This window comes from Harpia harpyja, chromosome 9, assembly GCF_026419915.1.
Source record: "Harpia harpyja isolate bHarHar1 chromosome 9, bHarHar1 primary haplotype, whole genome shotgun sequence".
NCBI lineage: Eukaryota > Metazoa > Chordata > Aves > Accipitriformes > Accipitridae > Harpia > Harpia harpyja.
In genome coordinates, this window is record NC_068948.1 from 42,559,331 (window position 1) to 42,581,427 (window position 22,097).

The 22,097-nt window shown below is 41.2% G+C and overlaps 2 protein-coding genes across 6 annotated transcripts in view; one reads left to right on the forward strand and one right to left on the reverse strand.

Moving 5' to 3' along the window:
• Positions 1-106: 106 nt before the first annotated feature.
• On the reverse strand, positions 107-18,683 carry LOC128145651 (melanotransferrin-like). Of its 5 annotated transcripts, XR_008236535.1 has the most exons (19): positions 18,244-18,416; positions 15,897-16,034; positions 13,222-13,385; positions 11,983-12,082; positions 10,754-10,930; positions 10,111-10,273; positions 9,941-10,005; positions 9,106-9,263; positions 7,829-8,015; positions 7,520-7,668; positions 7,206-7,296; positions 6,838-6,906; positions 6,358-6,540; positions 5,914-6,070; positions 5,092-5,174; positions 3,663-3,847; positions 3,086-3,272; positions 2,158-2,322; positions 107-2,070 (listed from the first exon to the last, which is right to left on the reverse strand). XR_008236535.1 is itself a non-coding variant. In XM_052796106.1 (18 exons), exons 2-18 carry the CDS (start codon positions 15,946-15,948, stop codon positions 2,273-2,275), a joined length of 2,220 nt encoding a protein of 739 aa, XP_052652066.1. In that variant the 5' UTR covers positions 15,949-16,034; positions 18,646-18,683; the 3' UTR covers positions 107-2,272. The 5 variants fall into 5 exon arrangements, 4 of the variants coding, with proteins under 4 accessions (XP_052652066.1, XP_052652065.1, XP_052652063.1 ...); XM_052796106.1 differs by lacking the exon at positions 18,244-18,416 and adding an exon at positions 18,646-18,683 and having other exon boundaries at positions 107-2,322; XM_052796105.1 differs by lacking the exon at positions 18,244-18,416 and adding an exon at positions 18,529-18,608 and having other exon boundaries at positions 107-2,322.
• A 60-nt stretch (positions 18,684-18,743) lies between these two features.
• Positions 18,744-22,097, forward strand: part of PISD (phosphatidylserine decarboxylase) — a 29,859-nt gene continuing 26,505 nt past the window's right edge. The window contains exon 1 of the mRNA XM_052795555.1: positions 18,744-18,828. Coding sequence (XP_052651515.1) covers positions 18,779-18,828 — 50 coding nt within the window. The 5' untranslated portion in view covers positions 18,744-18,778. The remainder of the gene's footprint in view (positions 18,829-22,097) is intronic.

A 22,097-nucleotide genomic window follows, 5' to 3' on the forward strand; every position in this document is an offset into this window, starting at 1 on the left:
GCCTTTAGGCTTTTATCAGTAAATATGCGTGATATATCTGTCTTGCATATGTGGGGGGAAGAGGTCAAATCTCCAAAGAGATTAACACAACTAAGTAACTGGGTGGGCTGTTAGTGAGGCATGGAACAGCAATTCTAGTGTTCATTCATCCATAGCCATGCTTTAACAGGAACAGAAACAGACCGGGGGATTTTAAGCATGATCCTAGCTACTATTCATAGCGCTGAGACAGCATCCATCTCTTAAGGTGATAGGAGCCAGACAGCACAGACAGTTCCTGCTAGATTCAGAAGTGAGAGATTCACAGCTGAAGCAGGCTACTGGTTCATGTACTACAGTCTATGCAAAGCATCAGACTGGTGCTTTTAAACCAAAGCTGAAGCATAGGAACATCAAAAAGGCCGATTAAGCATCTGTAATGTCTATGCCAGAAAACAACACCCCTGCCCCTCCAACCCTTAAAATCTTGTGTATAACCCAGCTTTTCAATTTATTGCTGTTCAGCTGCATGCTGCTCTTGGCAAAACTAAGCTGGCAGATATATTTCTTAACTCTGTTCTTATAACTCCGTTTTCTGATTGAAGTGCAGTATTGCGTGGGTCCTGCAGATGGCATGTAAGCTCCAGTAAAGAAAGGAAGGGAGGACCTCAGAGACCTAAACAAGCATCCTGCTCCTGTTCCCCAGCTTCTTCAGGGCTATAGCTGGCTGGCTGCAACACAGTCTATGAGGATTTTGGTCTGTTACCATACTGGGACTTGCTTCATTCACTGTTTAGCTTTCCCCTTTTTCTCTGAAAGGTAGATGAGTTTGCACTTGCATCCTCTCTCTGTTTGATTAGTCAATGTCAAACAATGGAACAAATGGGATAGATAAGAGAACAGTCTCAGCTAAGATGCACTGGATCTAAAACCCTTGCTATTGGTCAGATAGATTGCAAATTTTTTCTTTCTCAGGAAGTGAAAAGGGCGAAAAGAGGGGTGACTAAGTCAAACAACAGGAAAGACAAGCTAGGCATGGAACAAACTGTTTAAAACCAGGTATTCTTAGCAGTGTATTTTACAACCGAGTACTTTACTGCTGCCTAGCGTTGGTTTTGGTGGAGGGGTTTTTTTTACGTTTTTTCCTTTATATGACAGATACATGGAGATTATCTCTATTGCAGCTAGCATGTCTTCACTATTTGCATGTCATTTATTGCTAGCTGAGGTTAATACAACTGCAATATATGTAGCAAGGACTGGACAGTTTGGGGTGAAGAATTTTTTTTTTTTTTTAATTAAAAATCTTAACCTTGCCTGGTTCAGGGTGCATGGGAACAGAAGGTGATAACACTCTTGCAAACTGAAATGAGCCCTGACCGTGAAGAGCCATCTACTCTAAATCTTTATCCACTAACAGGCAAAACGAATACATGATGCATTCTGTTCAAAAGGCTTCATATCATGTTCAGGCAGTTTCTGCTTGTAAAACCAATTCTTTTAATTGATAAATCATATTTTGACGCTTCATAGAATCATAGATTCAAAGTTAGAGTTTCTTACAAGGATGAATATCTATTGCTTTCCTTCACTTTAAGGCTGCGAGCATCCAGTTCTGCTCACTATTAGATGCCTTAATACATTAATTTGTCAGATAAAAATGTTTTGATTTACTAGTATAAATCCTTGGTTAAAAAAGCAAATACATTCTTCCCCGTTAAAAGCAGAAAAGATTACTGATTCTGATAGCAGTTACATATACAACCTATAACATATATATGTATTCAGCAAGGACTATCTAGCTGCAACCAAAATCATGGGTACAGGAGGACAATGCTGCAACTACCAAAATGTCAGTTGATTTTTTGTTTGTTTGTTTTTTGTATGGAAACAGTTTATAAAGACAAGCAAGGCAAACTGCTACCAACTAACCTGTGCCAATTATGACAGTCTGTATTTTAGTCCATGTTATTGGCCCTGCTATTTCCACAAAAATGCCAATTTCTCCATAGTAGTTGTACAGAATTGCTGATCCTAGTTCTGTGCTGTGGGTTATGCAGACTGGCTTGTGCTGTTCCACATGATGCCATGCTCCAAACAAGAAAGGGGTGACATGTGAGTAGTATTACATTATCATAAACATAAAAATCTGCTTTAAAAAAAGAGTATTCAGCATACTTTCTAGAGATGACTGTTTCCTTGCTGACTGCTTTGGATAGGTTGGACTTGCATATTTCCTTGTTTTCAACATTGACGGTGATATATATGCCTTGCAAAGCCTCTGTATTAGCTGTCAGTTTGATGAGGATGCACAGATATCCTGTTTGCAGAAGTCTAAGATGCCTACAAACCAGTAAAAGTATACACTTAAAGATGCTATCAGCTTTAAAAATAACACATTCTTCAGATACTATTCACTAAAACAGCAGAATAGAGATAAAATTCCCCCTTTGAATTTTAGTCCTTTAACAGCTTAGACTCACAGAAGTCTAATTTGCTGTGTAATCTTCATTTACTTCAATACAGATTTTCAGATCCCAAAACAGCTTGACCCTGGCTTAGAGACAGTTTCAGTTTTAGTGATAGCTAAATGCATACTTCATACAGTGGAAAATCATGAAAAAGCCATTCCTTAAGTTTATAAAGGTTTTGATCTTGAGTTCTCTAATGCACTCTTTTTAAAAAGGAAATTATTTAACTTATTTGGAGATTAATTCAAGAATTAAATATAAAATTTCGTTATCTTTTTCCCAAGTTTGGCATATCCAGATGAACATTATATTCCCTTTTCCCAGAACTGATCTTTGGAATTGAAGGGAAAAATTTCAGAGTGGGAATAAAACAGTCCTATTTCAGTAACCTCATATTTGCTCTAAAATGTATTGGTTATTCTGTTCCTGCAGAGCTCCAGTTTCAGTGCTTTTGGATAGGAGTTGTAAGAGGCTCTAAAGGAGCTCCAAACACAGTACTCCTTGGAAAATTGTTACTAACAGGATTATCTAGAACATACTTCTCCATTCAGTCTAAACAAAAGGGCAATAGCTATGCACAGAAGGCTTCCTGCTTTGCATTTTTCTCTAACTCACAATTAAAAACTTGACTTTACCTGCAGGTGTACAATTAAATACTGATTCTGCCAGTTGAAAGAAAGACACTCCAAGAAGTTCCTGATAGCTCATGTGACTTGCATGAACAAGGTACTGAGTAGTATCTTTGAAAAGCAGATCACTTTCACCATACTTCCTCGACTGAAAGAGATGGAATTCAGAATCCAGTTTGCTTCCCAGAGATTCCTAAACAGAAAAGAAATAAGTTCTACAGCTTGAATCATAAATAGCAAAGTTAAGCTGGTGACCCTCAGTTTTACAGCAAGATCTAGCAGAAAAAAGGTTCCATTTTCACCTAGCACTGTCCTTACAGGTACAAAAAGATGCAGTTTTGCAGTGGCTTATTTCTCAGCAAAAGTATGACCGCTGCAGAATGGCAACTGGTGCCAAAATGCCCCTTTAGAGAATCCAAATAATTATTTTCTCAATATCCTATGCACATTCTTAATTCTTTCACATTGGACCTGAAGGCACTTCATGTATTTAGTACATAAAGCTTTTGATCTTGAAAGGGTTTTCAGCAGTCATACATAACAAGCGATAACATGCTAACTTCTTCCCTGTTTTCTGTCTTACCTGGGATTTCATTAGAAAGTCATAGATTTTAGTGACAGTGACTGGTCGAGTCATGACTGTGCTGGGGGGAATGGGGCCAAGGTTACAGCCTGCCCATTCTGTGACTGCAGCACGCGTTCCATCCCGACACAAGAGTTCAAAGTCAATAGCGGCATAACCTTTTGCCCAACCAGAGCTGTCCAGATCTGAAAAGAAGATGAAGTGAAAGCAAATCCTTTTAAAAAATGAAAGAGAAAACAGGGTGAATCTCATGCAAAATGTTAAAAATTGAGAGGCAGAATGTTCAAAACAAATACTCCATGCTACATGGTCATTTATTAGGAACACATAAGGAGCAAGGTAGTGTTTTCACTGAGGAAACAGGTCAGTGAACTTAAGCTGCACCTATCAACTAAAAACTAGAGTAATACCAAGGCATATGAACAGCTTATCATGTCTCATCTTCATCTGTAATCAGATCGCTTTCTGAAAACAAAGCAATTCAGCCTGCATCTCCTTTGCTTCCCCAGACAAAATGCTCATTGCTGCATGAATTCCTGTGGGTTTCCAGGCCCTTATAACTCCACTTGATTTTAGAGAGATTCCTCTTAGAAAAGTCTCTTCTGTTACTGAAATTGCCTAAAATAGAATTTCAGTGTGCTTTATCAGACTGAACAAAATGGGGCTTCCCTTTCTCTTCAACTCTATGAAAAGACAGCATACTTTGGCTGTTGGAGAAGTAAGCAAAATTTAAGAGATTGAGGATTTAAGGTACTGTAGCCAAAACCATTTTCATCAACACAATCCAATTGCTAGAGTGTTGCAAAGATCAGTATTTCCCAGAGGAAATATTAAACATTTCACAGTGTAGTAACAATGTTGTTTTAGAAACTGTGAAAAACAAAATAATTTGCAGTATTGTTACCTATTAAGCTATTTGGACTGTTTATTCCTAAGTGCCTGTGAAACTACACGAGGAAGTTTCTGTGTCATGATGAAGCCATAGAACATCCCCTAGCACAAACAGCCCACAGCATCGCCCTTATCTGCCATTTTAATTCTTGAAACTCTGATTAAAAAGAACGAGTACATGTGCTATGGCTGCCTATGGGAGAAGGTCTGGTGGGAAAGGTCACTTGCTTTTTAAAGCTTTGCGCTTTCCAAAAATTAGCACAGTCTCCAAGGATGAATACCACCCAAACACACACACTGATCTTTGCACTCAGTGATTCTTCCTCTTTCCTCTCTAAAACTGAACAGTATCTGAATTTTGAGCTTTACTGGAACACCTACATGCAGGAAGGTTCTTGCAACTTTCCAGTCACAAACACAACTTCATGGACTTAGATTAAACCTGTAAAAGCTGATCCTCACGAGTGATGGTCACTGTGTGGGAAGTAACTGACGCTAATGAACATTCTCAAAGGAAAAGAGAATATCTGCATCTCACTCTCTATGTTCTGGAGTAGGTTAGAGTGTTCCAGGAAAGCTACATCTCCAAAGCTTCTTCCACTGGGATTGCCAACTAGGCACCTAGTGCAGGAAAAAAACCAAGAAGTTATTAGAGACAGCCACTACACGACGACTGACATTTGGACAGTCATCTGAAGCTAAACCAGGAGTAGCTGGAAGTATCCCTCTCATCTGTAATTACTTGGTTGTTACATGGAACAAGTTAGTGATGTCAATATAGATCTCAGTGGACCGTATTCACCTATTTGATAAGGCAATCCCTTTCATCTGTTAAAGCAACTCCCAAGTCAAAGTTGTGGCACAATGTCTATGCAGCCTCACCTGTGCCTAGCCAGGAAAGAGAATGTAATTCAACTAAATGCATTATATATATTTTATAAGAGTGCTTTCAGCTTCAATATTTTTCTCTTCCTCTGTCTTCAACTATTTTTTTTAATATCTCCAGTCTATTTAATTACCTCCTGCACCCTACACTGCTTCTTACCACAACACCTCTGCTCTCTGCCCTTCTAACTGTCTTTCATCCCTTGTTTTTAATGAGTCAGTACCAATGCTTTAAACCTTACATGTTTGGAAGCATTGTCTGGCTCTGGAAATGATTTCAAGACTGTTTTAAATCACCAGTCAGCTGAACATCCTATAGCAACTGCAACGAAAACAAAATAAATGCTAGCAAAAGTTTACGTAGCCAGTTGCTTAACAAAAAAACCAAAAACAAACCTCCAAAGAAAACCATCAGCAAAATAATAAGCCAATTCTGGCTATTGCTCTGCATTTCTAACTCTCACAAAAAGCTTACCTGAGTGCTCCCATATTGCCATAGTAACGTTCATTGTGACTTGCAGCACATCTGCTAGATACTCGAGCCCCTTCCACCTCACTGTCTCCAATGCACACCTTGCACAGGTTTCCATCTGCTCCTGGCATGCATCCCTTCCAAAAGTAATTCTGATAAGCTGAGTAAAGAAAACTGAGGTGAGATTAAGGCAAGGTATTCCAAAGGCTCTTGGTGCATGGGAAAAGACAGGAATGGAATTCCATCCTAATAGCTAGCAAGAAGAGGGCTAAATAGTGTGAAGAATCACAAATAGTCAGATAGGCGGAAGAGCTGCTCCAACACCCTCCGAGACTGCAATCACCACTTGCTCATCAAATCCTCATGGCCCCATCTCTATTTTACTCCCAAATCTGGGGCTTCAGATTTCCATGGTCTAGTCAACAGATAACCTAGAGCAGCTCTTACCAGAGCCAATGTCACAGTTCTCAGTATCATTCTCCAGAGTTCCCACTGTGTATCTGGAGAGAAGTAACCATCCTCCAGGACTATACAGGTGACTGTGGCAGGATCGCCTTCCCCTAAGGTTATGGATGTTAATCTGTTTGGCATTTTTCTTAGCTAGGGCAACAGCATAAGCAGACGGCAGTGCTGTAAAACAATGACAACAACCAGTGATACCAAGGCAATTAAGTATTCCACACAGGTACAGCCCCCCTCTTCCCTCCCTCATCCTGTCACAGTATCTTCAGTTACAGTAGAGGATCTGTATTCTTTGCTTAGCCACAAAGCTCTTCTCCTAGCTGCGTGGCATTGTCTGTAAAGCTCCTACTGAACATGCACAGCAAATTCTTTCCCAAACCAACATGCAAATACATTCCTACATAAATCCTAGAGGCAATCTCAGGAAAATTGAAACCTTTTGCCTTCTCAAAGTTGTCCTGTTACCTTTGTGCTTAAGAAGCATTAGTTTCCCTGTTTCCTCCGTGCTCTCAGCAGCTGGGGCGCAATCTCCCCCTGGAGAGGAGAGAAAACCATTAAGGATCTTGCGACTGCTGTCATTCAGATGACATGGCAGCACCCCATCAATCATCTTATGCCATGTCAGCATCTCTGTCCCTTTTACAGAAGAGATATAATAAACAGCCAGACCAAATGCTAGAGCCAGTTAGTGGAAGAGCTGGGAAGAGTATTTGGACATATATATGGATTCCTGCTTCCATCACAGAACATCACAAACTGTGGAAATTTAACTACATTTTTAATGGTACTTTTTTGATTCCCTCCCTTCTTGCTAAGGTCACGTGAGAACTTACCATAACATTCTGCAGCTACAGGCACCAATCCACACTTCCCTGCAATGTAGACATGTGTTGCATCCAGGGTGACTGCATCAGCCTCACCGCTCTGCCAACAGCATTACAGAAAATAACAAAACCAGGATTTGCATGAATTGTGTAACCAAGCAGCTGTACTTCCCCACTGGTTGGAAATTCCCCTGCATAAATTCCCTCTCATTCCCACTGGTTTCTCTAGTGTAGAAGCTGTTTTTCCTCTTGTTCAGCTCAGACAAGGACATACACACCCTGTGCGGTCTTATCATATACTCTGACCAGAGGGAGTCTCCTACCTTTATCATTTCAATGCATTTCGTCATGGAAGTTGCTTGGACACAGACTAATGGGTCGGATTTGATACTCAGCGCCCACTCCTCACATTTGCGAAGCTCAGCATCACTGATGCAGCACCAGCGCACAACACTGTTGTCCAAAGAGCTCCCTGAATTGGAAGGAAGGAGCTCAGTGAGATCATGTCACCTATGCACCAATCTGTTCTTTCTTAAGGGACGTTTAGGTCTACGCACTGTGCCTGGCAGGGAGGAATAACATGGAAAGAGAACTTTTTCTTCCCTTTCCTTAGCTACAGGAAGGCTTCTCACCTTCATGGCCTAGTCCCTTAAGGAGAGCTACATAATCCAGACCAAGGATATAGGCAATCTCTAGCTGCTCCTCAAGAAGCTGCAGGTGCTGAGTGGCATCCCGGAACAGCAGGTTCTTTCCCCCAAAGGGTGCTGAAGTGAAGAGTTCAAACCTGGCTCTTTCTTTTCCTTTTCGCCCAAAGAGGCGCTAGGACAAGAACAACACTTTTAATTGCAACAAATGTGCTCATCCTTCCAGTAACAGCCTCATCCTTCCCTCCCTTCATATCAACTGTTTGTAACACAGCACTCAGGGTTCCATGACAGTGGGACAAAGCCCACAGGTACAGCAGTGAGTGGATGGTTCCAGTCCTAAAAGCATTATATGATTCACTTTTTTGAAGAATTTTTTCCCATCTTAGTTATTCCAATTTATTGGGCTATGCTTAATGTCTCCTACCCTGGAAAGGCAACTGAGGGAGTGTAGCTGAGTGAGAAACATTTGTAATAAAGATCAGTGCAGTAAAGGGGTGCAAGATTTCTTGTGCTTTATGATGGGGAATTACTGTGTGCAAAGTAGCTCTGTTCAGCCTGATGGTACTGGAACAGAAGGCACGGAGAAGTGTACTAGGAATAGTGCTGCATAGCCATTGCTACGTATGGGGGAACACAGCTAAGATGTGTTAATAAGTGCACTGACAAAGGCATATGAAGATCTCTCAATAAAGAAGAGATTTTGTACAACTGCTATCTACCAGAGTCTGCGTGACTGCACAACCCAGCCCACTGGTTTGAATTTTTCACTGTCTACTGGACTATTTTAAGGGCCAGATGGCTTCATAAATTCTTTAAATTTGCATTTAAATACACATTTCAGGTTCAGCTTCAAATAGATTCCTGGATGTCAAGGTAACAGATACTATTTATAAGTTGAGAAAAAGTGAGGAACAAAGGTGAACCCTGCCTGAATCTATGCGTCTCCCTCAGCTACATAAGAATTCATGTAAGTTCCAGGTCTGGATGAACATCATTAGCCATTTTCCAGTTTGGGTGTTATGGCATCTTCCCCATCTTTACTTATTTATTCCCACCCTTCTACAGAAGAACACTTTAGAGAAAAGGAAAACCTTCTTCCAGAAGCCAATGCAGGATCCTTCCCCAGAACAACCAATTTTTTGTGCTTTGTTCACACTAACTATAAATTTCTCAAGAAAGAAGGCAAACTGAGTGGTAATCTCCACACAAAGATGGAAGAAAAACCTGTGTCTGGAGATAGACAGCTTGTAATATCCACTCACTTGGATCATGCTAAGAAATTTGTTGGTGATCTTCTGGAAGTTGTGGCGGGTGATGACGCCACGGCCAGGCCCCTTGCCCAAGTTACAGGTGCTGTATTCAGTCAGCTCAGCTGTAGTCCCATCAGGACATAAGAGTTCATATTCCTGTTGTTCTGACTCTGAAACAAGGGGATACTCATGAATCTATGAAGTGAGACATGACTTGGCAGCAGGCACAGAGATGGAAGGTAAAATGTTTTTCAGAGGAGGTTGCTCAAAGATTATGCAAGCAGCACAGTGTGCCAAGCACACTTGGGAAAGTTGTCTTTGATACACTCTTCTCTTAACAAAGAGAGGGACCTCAGCCAGGGATACTCCAAAATACTCTTTAAGCTGTACCCCTGTAAATATGTTTGTTTAAAAATACTTACTTGTAACTACTACTGCTAATCACCTTCAAAAACATTGGTACAGAGCTCGACTAAGTTTAAAAATACAAAACAGGTATACAGGAACTGCACATTCTAGAAGCTCAATACACTGAATTTTAAAAGGAACCTTATAACTCAGGCAATGCAAATACTGACAGCTGCATCAGAGACTTTAGGCTAAAAAAATCACCTGTATAAAAACATCTGCTCCTATTCTAAGAATCTCCCGTGAGCAAATATTTCTCACTTACTCTTTCCTCTTCTGTTTCCTTCCGACTTGCGTGGAGAGCCAAGAAATACCACTGAACTGCTTGCAGGGATTGAATTTTCCGTGGAAACAATAAAAATATAGGCGTATCCCCCAAACTCCCATGCAGGAAAGAGCACAGCCAGAGGTTAAAAGGAATCTGAGTTTTTAGGATTACCTGTGGCACTCGTAATTGTTAGGTGATCTAAAAAGGCAACATCTGCCACTCCATTCTTCAAGCACCTGCAGAAAGACAAACAGCATCCTATTAACATGTCACCTGCCTTTTCCTCCCTCACAAGTTCTTTTTCCCCAAAGGTAAATTCATAGCAGTGTCACAGAGCTCACCTGAAGGCTCCCCCAGAGTCATAGAAGGGTTCGTTACTGCTTGTCTCACAGAAGTGGTTCTTGTCTCTGACATAGGATTTTTGTCCTTGGCAGAGAGCACACAGTCGAGGAGCAGCAACACCAACCCCAGGGATGCAACTTGCATTGAAATACTCACTGATTACTGCAGATGGGGGGGGGGGGGGGGGGGGAAGAAAAAAAGTCAAATAGGAAAAAATGGAAGAAGGAAAAGGGGCCAAACTTATCATGGACATTATTAGGACTATGGTGCTTTAATAAATAAATAAATAAATCAGCATATGTAGCTTCATTGTCTAAACTTCAAATTTGAAACATTTGCTGGAAACAGAGTGATCAAATTTTGCTTGTTTAAAACCATCTTTGTGCCGGTTAGATATTGCAAAGATTTGTTCCCTGTTGCATAGAGAACACAAAGATTTCCTGCTTTGGTAACAATTCTGCTGCTTTGAGATCACTAGAAGAGTTCTGAAAAGAGCTAAGAGCCAGTATCAAAAACACTCCAAGAGGATATCTCATCCACAAAGCCTTCAATTTCTGCACAGCTCAGTTCATTCTACATCTGTCTGCATTTCACTCACTTTTGCTGAGGGCGAGACATAGCCCTACGGCTCCTATTACCCACCTTGGCTCAGAGGTTGCGCCTCATCCCAGGAAAGATAATTTCTTGCAAGGAGAAAGCCAAGTGGAATATTCCAGCCTGATGTCCATCTCGCTCCATTGTGGCAGCTGCGCACACCTCGTAGCCTCTGGATATCCAGAGTTCCTCGTTTGGCAATGGCCACAGCAAACACACAATTTCCTGCGATAGGACAAAATATGTAACAGAAATAACTAAATCCCAATTCTGCAGCTTCCATTTGTGTACAGGAGTTCAACTACTTCTGTGAACATGGCTAAGGAAAAAAAAATCTTAGACATATGAAACATATGTACTCAACTTTACCATATACTGGCGACACAGCACCTCATCAAACTGAGCAATGCAAGTGATGCGCAAAGCAAGAACATAAAAATCTGGCGGAAAAGGCTTACAAGATCATCCAGCTCCATCATCCAATGCAATTGCTTCTCAAGAGTTTTGAACATTTGTATCACACTGTTTAGGTATTGTAATGGAAAGAACTCCTATGTCTTATCCTCAGAACATGCTTACCACCTGAAACATATCAATTCCACTATGATTTCATAGTTCTTCAGCCAAAACAAAATTAACTTATGTTCTTATACTATCCCCTTCTTAGTCTCTTCCTACATCCATCTGCTAATTTGGCTTCCTTCTCAGATTCATGTCCCACAAGTATTTTCTGCTGTATGCTTGATTTTGGCTCAGACTTACTTATTCTTGCCTTATAAATCATTCATTGCACAGACTGTTCAGCTCTGCCAGGAATGAAGAGGAATCTTACTGTAACAAGATTCTCCACCTTACGTTATTGTCTCTTTAGGGTGAGAAGGAGAGAATTAAGTCATGAGAGAAGCTAATCTCTTAAAGAACTACTAGTAAATGTTCAGCTGCACTAGTAAAGAGTATGGTATAAGAATTGACACAGATGGAATAAACCCCTTCTTATTCCCTACAAGACGTAGAACTCCTTGCGGGCAAGTGCAGATACAATTTGTCCTAGTGACAGTACCACAGGCAGAAAGGCCACTAGATACAAAGCACCACTAGTATTTTATTCATCATCACTAAGTATTTTAGAAACAGTTGTTAGTCACCTCCGTACTCCTATAAAGTTAATGAAAACTTATAGACTTCTTTTCAAGAATTCTTGAGCTTTGCCTTTCACTGCACAGCAATTTATTAACCAAATCAGAAGTACAGCTTATTCTTTTGCTTTACGAACCTACCTTGATCATAGATCTCCTTTGCCACCACTGTCAAACCATAGAGCTTTACAGCAGAGTAAACATCTCCAGCATCCAAGGAGGCAGCATCTGCTTTATTCACCTTAAAAACAACAGCAAAACCCTCAAAACAAGTGCGTTTACAGGGAAACAAACAGAGCAGCTTCAAGAGCAGAGTTTTTGCCTGAGAAGTAGCAACCAGTGATTTTTACAAGCATTTGCTTTGCTTTGCTTTTAATTGAATCCCTGCTACAAAGCATGGTGAAATGTTAGCAATGAAGGCTGAGTTACCTTCAAAAAATACCGGTTCTTTTCCAGTAACATCCTTTCTCACCTCGTCTTTGGGCCTTCCATTCCAAAAACACAATTCTGATGCCACTGAAGACAAAGGCAACCCCTATTTTCTCCTACTGCTCCCCCAACACCCCAAATCCTTCTCAGAGTTCTGTTGCCTATAATCTTTCCGTAACCCAGAAAATGGAACTGAAGTCTATTAACAAGGGTTGCAGGACTGAATGAAAACATGAAATAAATTATTCCCTGAACCAACAAGAAAGGTTTTCTTCATTTTGTTTTCCAGGTCAGATTTGGACTCCATTGAGGGCAACTGGGACTGAATGAAAATGGAAACTGAAATTCTCTATCCCAGTCAAGTTTTAGGTATGTTAATGAAATTATTCTACAGCACATGCTTATCTTCCTTTTTCATTAGTGATTTTTTTTCAAAGCATATAGCATTATGAAAATTTCATTCCAGAACTGGTCAATTACAAGAGCTTACACTTACAAAAGGTCTGATGTCTAACTTTTTCAAATTAAAGGTTTTTATATGAATAAAGGCTTTGCTCTTTACTTCAGAAAAGACTGACTAGGGGCTAAAAATAGCAGGGAAGAAAGGGAAGAGAAAATAGTCATTATAGTCAGAGCAGGACCAAAACCCACAAGCAAGGGGAATGCTCTGAGCACGTTTTAATTTACTAGTTTGGTCTTGTCCATTTATTTCCAAGCAGCTTTTTACTTATTTCCCGGAAATTGCAAGGACATTAGCTGGGGTAAAATAGTACATCTAGTAGAATGCTCATGGGTTTTAATTCTTGCCTCTCAAGCTACCGTGTACTTTGTCATATATGCAATACCATCATTTCAGTATCATTTTATTCTCCCATGAATTCTGTTTACCAGTTACGTCTTCAAAAGAGGATTTGAACTCAAAATCAGTTTTAAAAATCTCTGTGAACTCACCCTGATTTTATCAATGCAGTCATGTGTATTGTGGGCTCTGATGCAAGAAATCCTAGCAAACGAGTTGACAGTAGCAAGGGGCAGCACAGCCGTAAGTGCTTTGGACAGTTCAGCACACTTTCTCTGTTCTAGGTCAGAAAGGGTGCACCATCGGAATTTCTTCCCTGGACGATCAAAAAAGAAGTCAAGATTTGCAGGATTTAGTGAAAAAAAAAAAAACCCTCAGTTTAAGACCTTATGGAAGAAGGAAGTTATTTTATTTTATTTAACTTCACAAGTAAGTTGATTCTGCTCACTCACACTCGCATATCCACATACTTACAGGCACCCAAGAAATGTGCCCAAGCAGTCTGACCAGGATCACTTTTGCCTAACAGGGAGGACAATGAATGTTTGCTGTTGAATCTTTACTAAGTCTCTTTGCTTCTTCTTGACTGGCAGCAACAAACTAGTTTTTGGGTAGATTTTTCAAGAATCAACAATTATTATGGCATGATCTTTTGCCTCAGAATCTTCCTTGCTTCATGCTCCATGAATTTTAGGCAAGGTTGTCACCCAAAATGAGGAAACAAAAGCAAGGACATCTGTATGGCTATGGTCTGTTTTCCTGTTGGGATAGCAAGAAGAGGAATGGCACTCACAATGTAGGGTAACCTTGTTACCATCTTTCTGTTATCAGACTGCAGTTTTTCTCCTAACAAGTCAACTGTGATGTGACCTTATCAGAGCACAGACCTCCTAATCTTGATGTAAACAATGCATTCCCCAGGGTTTATCAGTTTTATTGCTGTCAGTTGTGTCCTTGGTTATCAATACAGGCCATTCTTCTAACCTTTGCTCTGCTGTTTCCTCTGATGCTTTCACACACACATATTCCCATGCATAATTTATCCATACCAATCTTAATATTTCTGTTACAAAGTTCTAGTGATTCAGAACTAAGCCTGCGAAAGAACAAGAAATATGGAGGGAGGATGTTAAGATCGGATCAAGTTGCTTTAGCTTTGTTGAATTTAGTCTTTCAAGAGGGGATTGTTGTTTTTTAAAGAGACAATAACTACTGTTCCAAGTCCCAGGTGTCTCACAGCACTGAGCTACATGCTTTGTTAGAACAGCATTTCCCACTGAACACCATGCTTTGTTAGAATAGTATTTTCTTCCCATTTTCTTTCCAGACAAATACTACCTGATTTTAAATAATAAGATGCATATCAGAGCTCCAGGGTCTGAGAACCTTAGATCAGAGGAGACATATGAAAATGTTAAGTTGGAAGAAATTGACAATTAAATGCTACTTTATAATAGAGTAAACCAAACCCCTCAACCCAGGAGGTGAGGATCTAGAACTATTCAAAATTATGATGGCAATTCTGTGACTTGGACCTTCTTCTGTTTCTAAACAATGTACTGTGTAAGTGTTTCTTCAGCAATGACAAGTACCTTGCTGGATTTCCCTCAAGATAGAGAGGTTTATCTTCCATGACAACACCCACTATGAAAGACAGGAACTAGGGACAATTTGGTTGTTGACAATGAAGAATCACGTACTATGTTGAACAGAGTATTGAATAAACATTAACAACAAAATCCTCAAAATCTTACTTCTTTCAAGCAGGAAGTTAGTAAGAATTATCTTCATTTCTGGATACCAAACAAAGAGATTAAATAACCTGCACAGGAACACTGGGCAGAACTGTAGCAGAACTGAACTATTCAGTTGTCAGATCTTTTTCCAGCTGAAAACTAAGTAACCAATTAAAAAAACCCCAAAACAGCGCCAGCAGAAAGAAGGGGTTAAGAAGATGCAAGAAGAAGGTGAAACCTCCTTTTCCACTAGGAGTCAGGGGTACGATTAGTTTAAATTGACTATAAAGCTACATCTTATGGGAGTCCAGACACGTCAACAAAATTTTCTCTTTTGCTTTAGACTCCAATTTTATTCCATCTTGGACGTACTATGACTTATTTTGTATTCTTCCTATTAAATGCCTTCTACTCTGAAATACATCATCATATACATCTCAAGAAGATACTATACATTTAAGGAGAAAAAAAGTTATTATTACATATAAAAATACCATGCAGTTATGTAACTTGAGAGAATCTTATACCATGTAATGAAAACCAGGACTGAATGAATAGAAAACACTACATCATCTCTAACATTGTAATTTCCCGGTGTTTAAGCATTTGGCTCTCTGGCGATCTATTAATATTAAACAAAAATATTGCCTGGAATAAATAATGTTTACAATTAAAACATTGAAGTTCTTATTTCTTTGAGCATAGCATCAGACATTAGTATTCCACTTGTTTTGATGTTAATTTGGCACAATTCCAAAAAGAACCCGTTGTGGTTTTAGAGGGGAGCAGCTTGAAATAACACTGATTCATTTTGACAGCTTTTATGAGTACACAGACCTCAGCTATTCAAAGGAAACAAGCCTTCACTGAATTACTAAGAAACTAGTGTATCAAGCTGCTTCAAAACTAACAGGGTCACCATCTGCCAATGATCAAACAAGAAAAATACAGGCAAATGGAAATCACAGGCATAGTTCTAGCTGCAACTTCTTTGCACAGAAGAAAATAAAACCAAAGCACATATTAGAGTTTGTATCCTGGTAACCCATCCAGAGGTCACCTTTCTCTTTCCCTCCCTGTATCAGCCTTACCTGAAGACAGCAAAGTGAAGATGATTAGAACAATTAAAATCACTGTCTTCATGATTACAGCAGTTCAGCAAGGATCCTCTCTCTATCCTGCTGCTCTGCCTTCTCATACCAGGAATTCCACAGTGATGACCAAAGCTTCTGGAAGATAACAAAGGGGTTTCAGGCATCAACAAGAATAAACCAAGATTTAAGAAAAAAACCAAACTGTCAGAGGATGGTATATCCTTGTATGCAAAGGAGAAAGGGACAGTGTCCTATTCCTATCTATAGATGGAAAATACCCGTGCATTTTCTGCTTTGTTATGAACAGACATAGGAAGAAATGTAAGCCTCTGCTTTTGAAACAAATCGTGCTTCTCCTATTTCAAAAGGCACCAAAGTGCCTTTGGGAGATAGATAGGTAAGACTTACCTCTATCTTACAAAAAAAGATACCTAAAGCTGAGTTGTCCAAACTACTGAACATATCTCTCTACAGAATATTGAAGGGACCTTCTTACCTTATTTTTTCACCGGATAATGGTTTATCTACTGAGTAATTTAAAAAAAAAGTAATCCCATGCCTCCCTAAGAATTCAGAACAGAACTGTGACACTGTTGATTTTCTTGACTCTCTTCATTCCATTCTAGCACAGCAGTCTCATCCAAACTGGCTTATTTCCCTGTTTTCTAACACTTAGCCTGGAGTATTACCTCTTAATTACTCTACAGCAGCCATTATTAACGTCATTAATTCTACAGCAGGGAAAAAAATACATATATATATATATATATAAAGCAGAAGCATGCATACTAAATTGATCTGATGATGCATAAAATACTGCTAATATGGTTTCATCTTTCCTGTTCAGGGAAGAATTGACTAGTCCAAGAGTCCTGGAGAAAGAAAGTCTTTTTCCTAGTTTTGTTTTCCTTCTTCATCCTATGGATTTTCTTAGCACTTTCTCTGCTTCATGTATTTTTGCCAACACTTTTCCCAGATTTCTTTTGTTGCCTTACGTACTCTTTCCTAGTGATTCACAGTCCTTATTCCCCACTTGCTTCTTTTGCATTCACATACATGGATTCCATTGCTTATCTCTGCGTTTCACAAGTTCCCTCACTAGATCTGCAACATTTGTTGAGGTGTTATGTTTCCCACTAATCCGATCACAGAAGGAGTTATATTTCTCACTCCTTCCTGCACTCCCTGAACAAATGGTCTCAAGCCCCAAGATCTTCGTTCTCTCATTTGCTAAGAGAACAACTGTGGTATTAATCCACCCTTTGACTTGGCTCACCTGCACAGGTCTAGCACAGCTCAGTACCCTTTGGGAAGTATGTTTTATTCCTCAGTGAGTGCGGTCAGATGTTAAAAAAAAGCAACACAAATGTAAAAACAAAACACATGCTAAAAGTAATTTTAAAATAGTTAAAGGTCCACATATTTACTTTTAATTCCAGGGAGAAAGATTAGATCAGGGCAGATCACTAACCAGTTCAGTCAATGTCAATTAATATACACTACAAACAAGTGTGTTTCATCTAACTACACCTTAACCTCTGAATCACTTCTGGGGAAACTTGTCCATCAGGACCACCAGCAGGGTGCAGTTAGACATCAAAGCTAATAATGGCTCTTGCAATGCTTGTAGCAAAGCACCTAACAGGATCAAATCCCACCTTCTTTGAGGTTTTACTTCCTGCCAATCCTACCATTACGTACGGGATATATGTACATCCCAGCAATTCAGTCAGCTAATAATATTACCATTACATGAGGGCTGCATCTGGATCTCTGCTCAAATTTTACATATTTAAAAATAAAAGGCTTTCCTGTACTTGTCTAAGATACTTGTACAGATACTATGCTGCTGTCTGTGGTGATGTGAAAAAAAAAGGATGACATGAAGGTGTTGTAGACTTCACTTAGGCCTGGTCAGGAAAACAAACAAACATTAATCACAAATGTAGTCAGGTCTGCTGAGAGGACCGCATCCTAAAGCACTGAGGATGCAGAAACACAGTGGCAGGACTCTGGAATTCTTTCCCTATTGATTCACCCTACAAAACTACCCCCCCACCACCGTCAGAAAATGGTAATTAGCTAATTCCCAGTAATGTAGCATCTATGCGTCTATCTAGGGATGCATCTAAGAGGGTGGAAACCAAATAATCTCTATAAAACCGCCTCTGTGCTGCTAGGACACAGGCAAGGGACACCAGAGTAGGAACAGATGTTACTGCACTACCCTGCCCGACATCTCACTTGCAGGAACAGCATTGTCTCTGTCCCGTGTCATTTCCCCCCCAGTAAAACCCCAGCCCTGACATCCCTGATGTTCCCATATCTGTGGTCAAGGACTTACCTGCCCCTCAACAACAGCAACACTGAGAAGCAGCTGAACCCCAACTGCCGCATCCTCAGCTCCCCAAGAAGCAGTCCTCTCCTCAAACCATACCTCCCTTTGGGCAACAGCTTTGTCCTGATACCATACCCCCTTTGCGGAGCAGCCTTGTCCCCACACCACATCCCCTCAGGGACCACCCTGCCCCCTCACCACATCCCCTCAGGGACAACCCTGTCCCCTCACCACCCCCAGAGAACAACCCTCACCACATACCACATCCCACTTTGGGGAACACCTTCGTACCCGTTTCCCCATTCCGTTTCTCCCCTGAGGAACGGTCCCGTCCCTACACACCACATTCCCTTCAGGTAACGACCCCTTCCACACCCCATCCCCATCCCCGTCCCCGTCCCCTCACACCACCGCCCCGCGCCGGCCCCGCTCTCCCCTCAGCCGCGCCGGCCCCTCCCCTCCGCCCGGCCCCGCCCCCCGCCCGTCTCCCGCCCTCACGCGCGGGACGCAGCAGAGGAGGCGGTGGCGGCGGAGCGGGAACATGGCGGCGGCCGTAGCGCGGGGCGCCGTGGCCGCGCTGCGGAGGAGCAGGTACGGGCACAGCGGGCGGGCGGGACGGACAGCACGGCACCGCGCTGCCCGGCCCGGCGGCAAAGGGGCTGAGGCTGTCGGGCTCCCGGCAGCGCTGGGGGCGAAGCGGTCTGCCGCTGACTGACAGCCGGTCCCCCGGGGGCGGGGGGCGTGAGGAGGAGCTGGGCGGTGGCCCGGCCTCCCCCGGGCCGGGGGCTGCAGCCGCCCCCTCCTCTCCGGCCGCCTCGTTCGCAGACGTTTCCCTGCCGGGGTGAAAATACGTTTGGTTTTGGTACCTCGGCCCTGTCCCCCTGGGCATGTGCGAGGAGTCTCGTCCTCGTTCTCCAAGCTGGAAAGAAAGGTGAAGGGTTTACATTTTTTTAAGAAAGAAAAGCGTGTGGCCTTGTATAATTTTAACTCGGTTTCACAGTCTGTAGTTGTCAGTGTGTAAGTGTTTAGTAGAAATTGGTAGAGGGGGGCAGCTACTGCCCCTGAGGTTATGTAACCCCCCGGGGAGGACCAGCTGTGAGGAGAAGCACCTCACTGGGAACCCGGCGGTTCTTCACAGGAGATATTCTCCTAATGTTTTCCATTGCAACGAAACAATTTTAAGAATACTGTTTATAGGACACGATTCTGTGTTCTTGTACAGAACACACAGTCCCTTTACTTCACCTTCTCTTTCAAAACCTGGAGAAAACATGTCATGTGCAGAGCGCGCCGTTACCATCCGGCCCCGGAGTGTCATCCCTTGTCCCGCCACGGTTGAAGTCACCGAGGGGCTGAAGTTGTTAACTGGGGTCCCGGCATTTCCCCCTCCAACAACCTCCAGTCAGGTGGCAGAATCAGGAGGCCAACGCTCTCCTATACACTTGTACCCATCAAGGTCAGGCTGTCAGGAGCAGGGAAGGTGAGGCTGACAGTAAACTATTTAGTCTTGACATCTTTACCTCTTTTTAGACAGATTTCAGAGTAGAGAGGAGACTGGTTTTCCCATGTTGGACACCAAAAACAGTTTTGGTAAGAGCTAGGGTCTGCAATTAATTATTGCATCCTTCTTCTGTGATGATCTATCTACTGAAGTACCCAGTCCCAGTATGCCCTACTCTACCTTGGCAACATGAACAGCTCCTGGATGCTCCTGTGAAGCTAACGCAGCTAGTTTTGTTCTGGCTGTGCATTTTTTTTTGTAGGTTATTATGTATCAGGACTAGTATGTGTCTTGAGAATACTAGTGCTTTAGGCTGTAGCTAAGTTCTAATTATTTTTTTTCCCTGACTTTTTAGGGCTCTCAAACTTTTCTGGTAAATTTAAGTCTAATGCTAACTGGATTTGTTCTTATTTTTTTTGAATCCCTTAGAAGTAGCCCACAGGATCCCAGCTTGCTGATGGGCAAGTACTCCTTTTATCCCAGGTGTTTTAATATGTTGTAACGCAGGCTTTGTAATACCGCAAATTAGTGTAGCTCTGGTGTATGAGCCATGTGGATCAGCTGACCTCATTGTTCATGATAAAATTACATCATGTTGTTATGTCAAACATACAGGTTCTGCAGCAGTGTGGGATGCTTTTTCTGTCTCGCTAAGGAAATAATATCCTGGGAGATGATGCAGCAGTGTGGCATGTTTAGCACCTGGTTACCGGATTCTATGTTTTGGGGAGGGACTGTCCTGTCACATTTGGGTTAATACAGTGGTTTTAATAGAGACCATGAAGCTGAAGGGCAGAGTGAAATGTTACTGACACCATGTTATGGGGATAAGTGAAATCTATAGCTATTTATCCTTGGCTAACATTAAAACATTGTTAGCAAGTGTCTGCTTGTATCATTATGTGATTTCTAGACAAGAAATGTGTTATTTGTGGGCTCCTTTTCTAAATAAAAAGATAATGTCTATATAATGTCTACTCAGTAGACACCCAAAATTATTTCTTAAAACTCTTAATAATCACTTCCTGGAATTGAATCACCCTAAATGATGCAGTAGCTTGTAAGCTAATGAAGTAATTCAGTATTCAGCATGTATCTGATGAAGAGCAGACAAAAGGTCAGAGGGCCAAATGAAGACATCCCAGCTGTGGCATTTACATCCCAGGAATGAGTAGGTTGCACAAAGACCTGCCAGACCTGGTTCTTCCCAAGGGACCGAGCCTGTTGGTGTGAGAACTCTGCCCCAATCCTGCCCTGGCTTGGGCCTGTGATCCTGTCTAACAGCAGGGTGTGGTGTTGCCATGCCATCTTCAAGTACTTCTCTAAACGTGCTTAATTACAGACTTTGAACAGGAATAGTTCTTGTACAATTTGGATGGATCCTTTTCAGATTTATTAGAGACATTAAATGAAATATGATATATGAAACATATGAAAAATCCTGGTTGAACCTTTTCCCTGTGTTGGCCAGTTATAAGTCTGTTTTATGTGTTTTCAGAGTGGCAGAACCACTCGCATTACAGTTCACCAGCATACAGAGTGGTAAGACAAATTCTAAAGAAGAGCTTCTGTGCCTGGCAGCCTTTTTACTTTTCCAGCTATACCAGTTGGTCTAATAAATGACACTACCTCCTCACAGAATCCATAGCTTTTTCTAGGTACTCCTCTTCCTCGCCAGCATGGCAACGAAGGAGATACATGAACCCAATTCCTAAGTGTCTCTTAAGACAGTTGCTGTTGTAGGAGTTTCCTACGTGACACACCTGTGTAGCAGCCTGGTGGAGATGGAATAATCCCAAGCACTAAACAATCATTACAAAATTTACCACTACATTTGAAGCAGAGTTTGTTTTGATCAGCATGGCTGAATTCAACTTTGTCCATTATAAACATTACCTTTGGATGGAAGTGAATACGTTAGCCATGTTGTTATAGAAGATACTGATGCTTGTAGTATGTACTTTCCTTGTAAGCTGAGCAATCGTGTTTTAAACATTTGTGTTTTCTCCAGCAAAATACAAGTAATTTACTGATCTTAAAAGGAGTCTTTTGCATGCTGTTGGATAAAATTGTCTATGTTAAACTGGAAGCAGATTTAGAGAATAGTAACTCTCATCAGTTCTAGAATCACTTATTTAAAAGAAAAAAAGAGTAACAGATTACTAAACATGTAGGTCAGGGCAGTGCATAAAACAAGATGAAATTAGATTATATTATCTTGCTTTTTAAAAAAGACTCAGATTGTATTCACCATCACAAACATTTTAGAACTCCAAACAGCCCAAGATATGGTACATAATGACAACATAACTAGTTGCACGAAAAGGGCTATTGCCAAGATCAGCACATACAATACTCA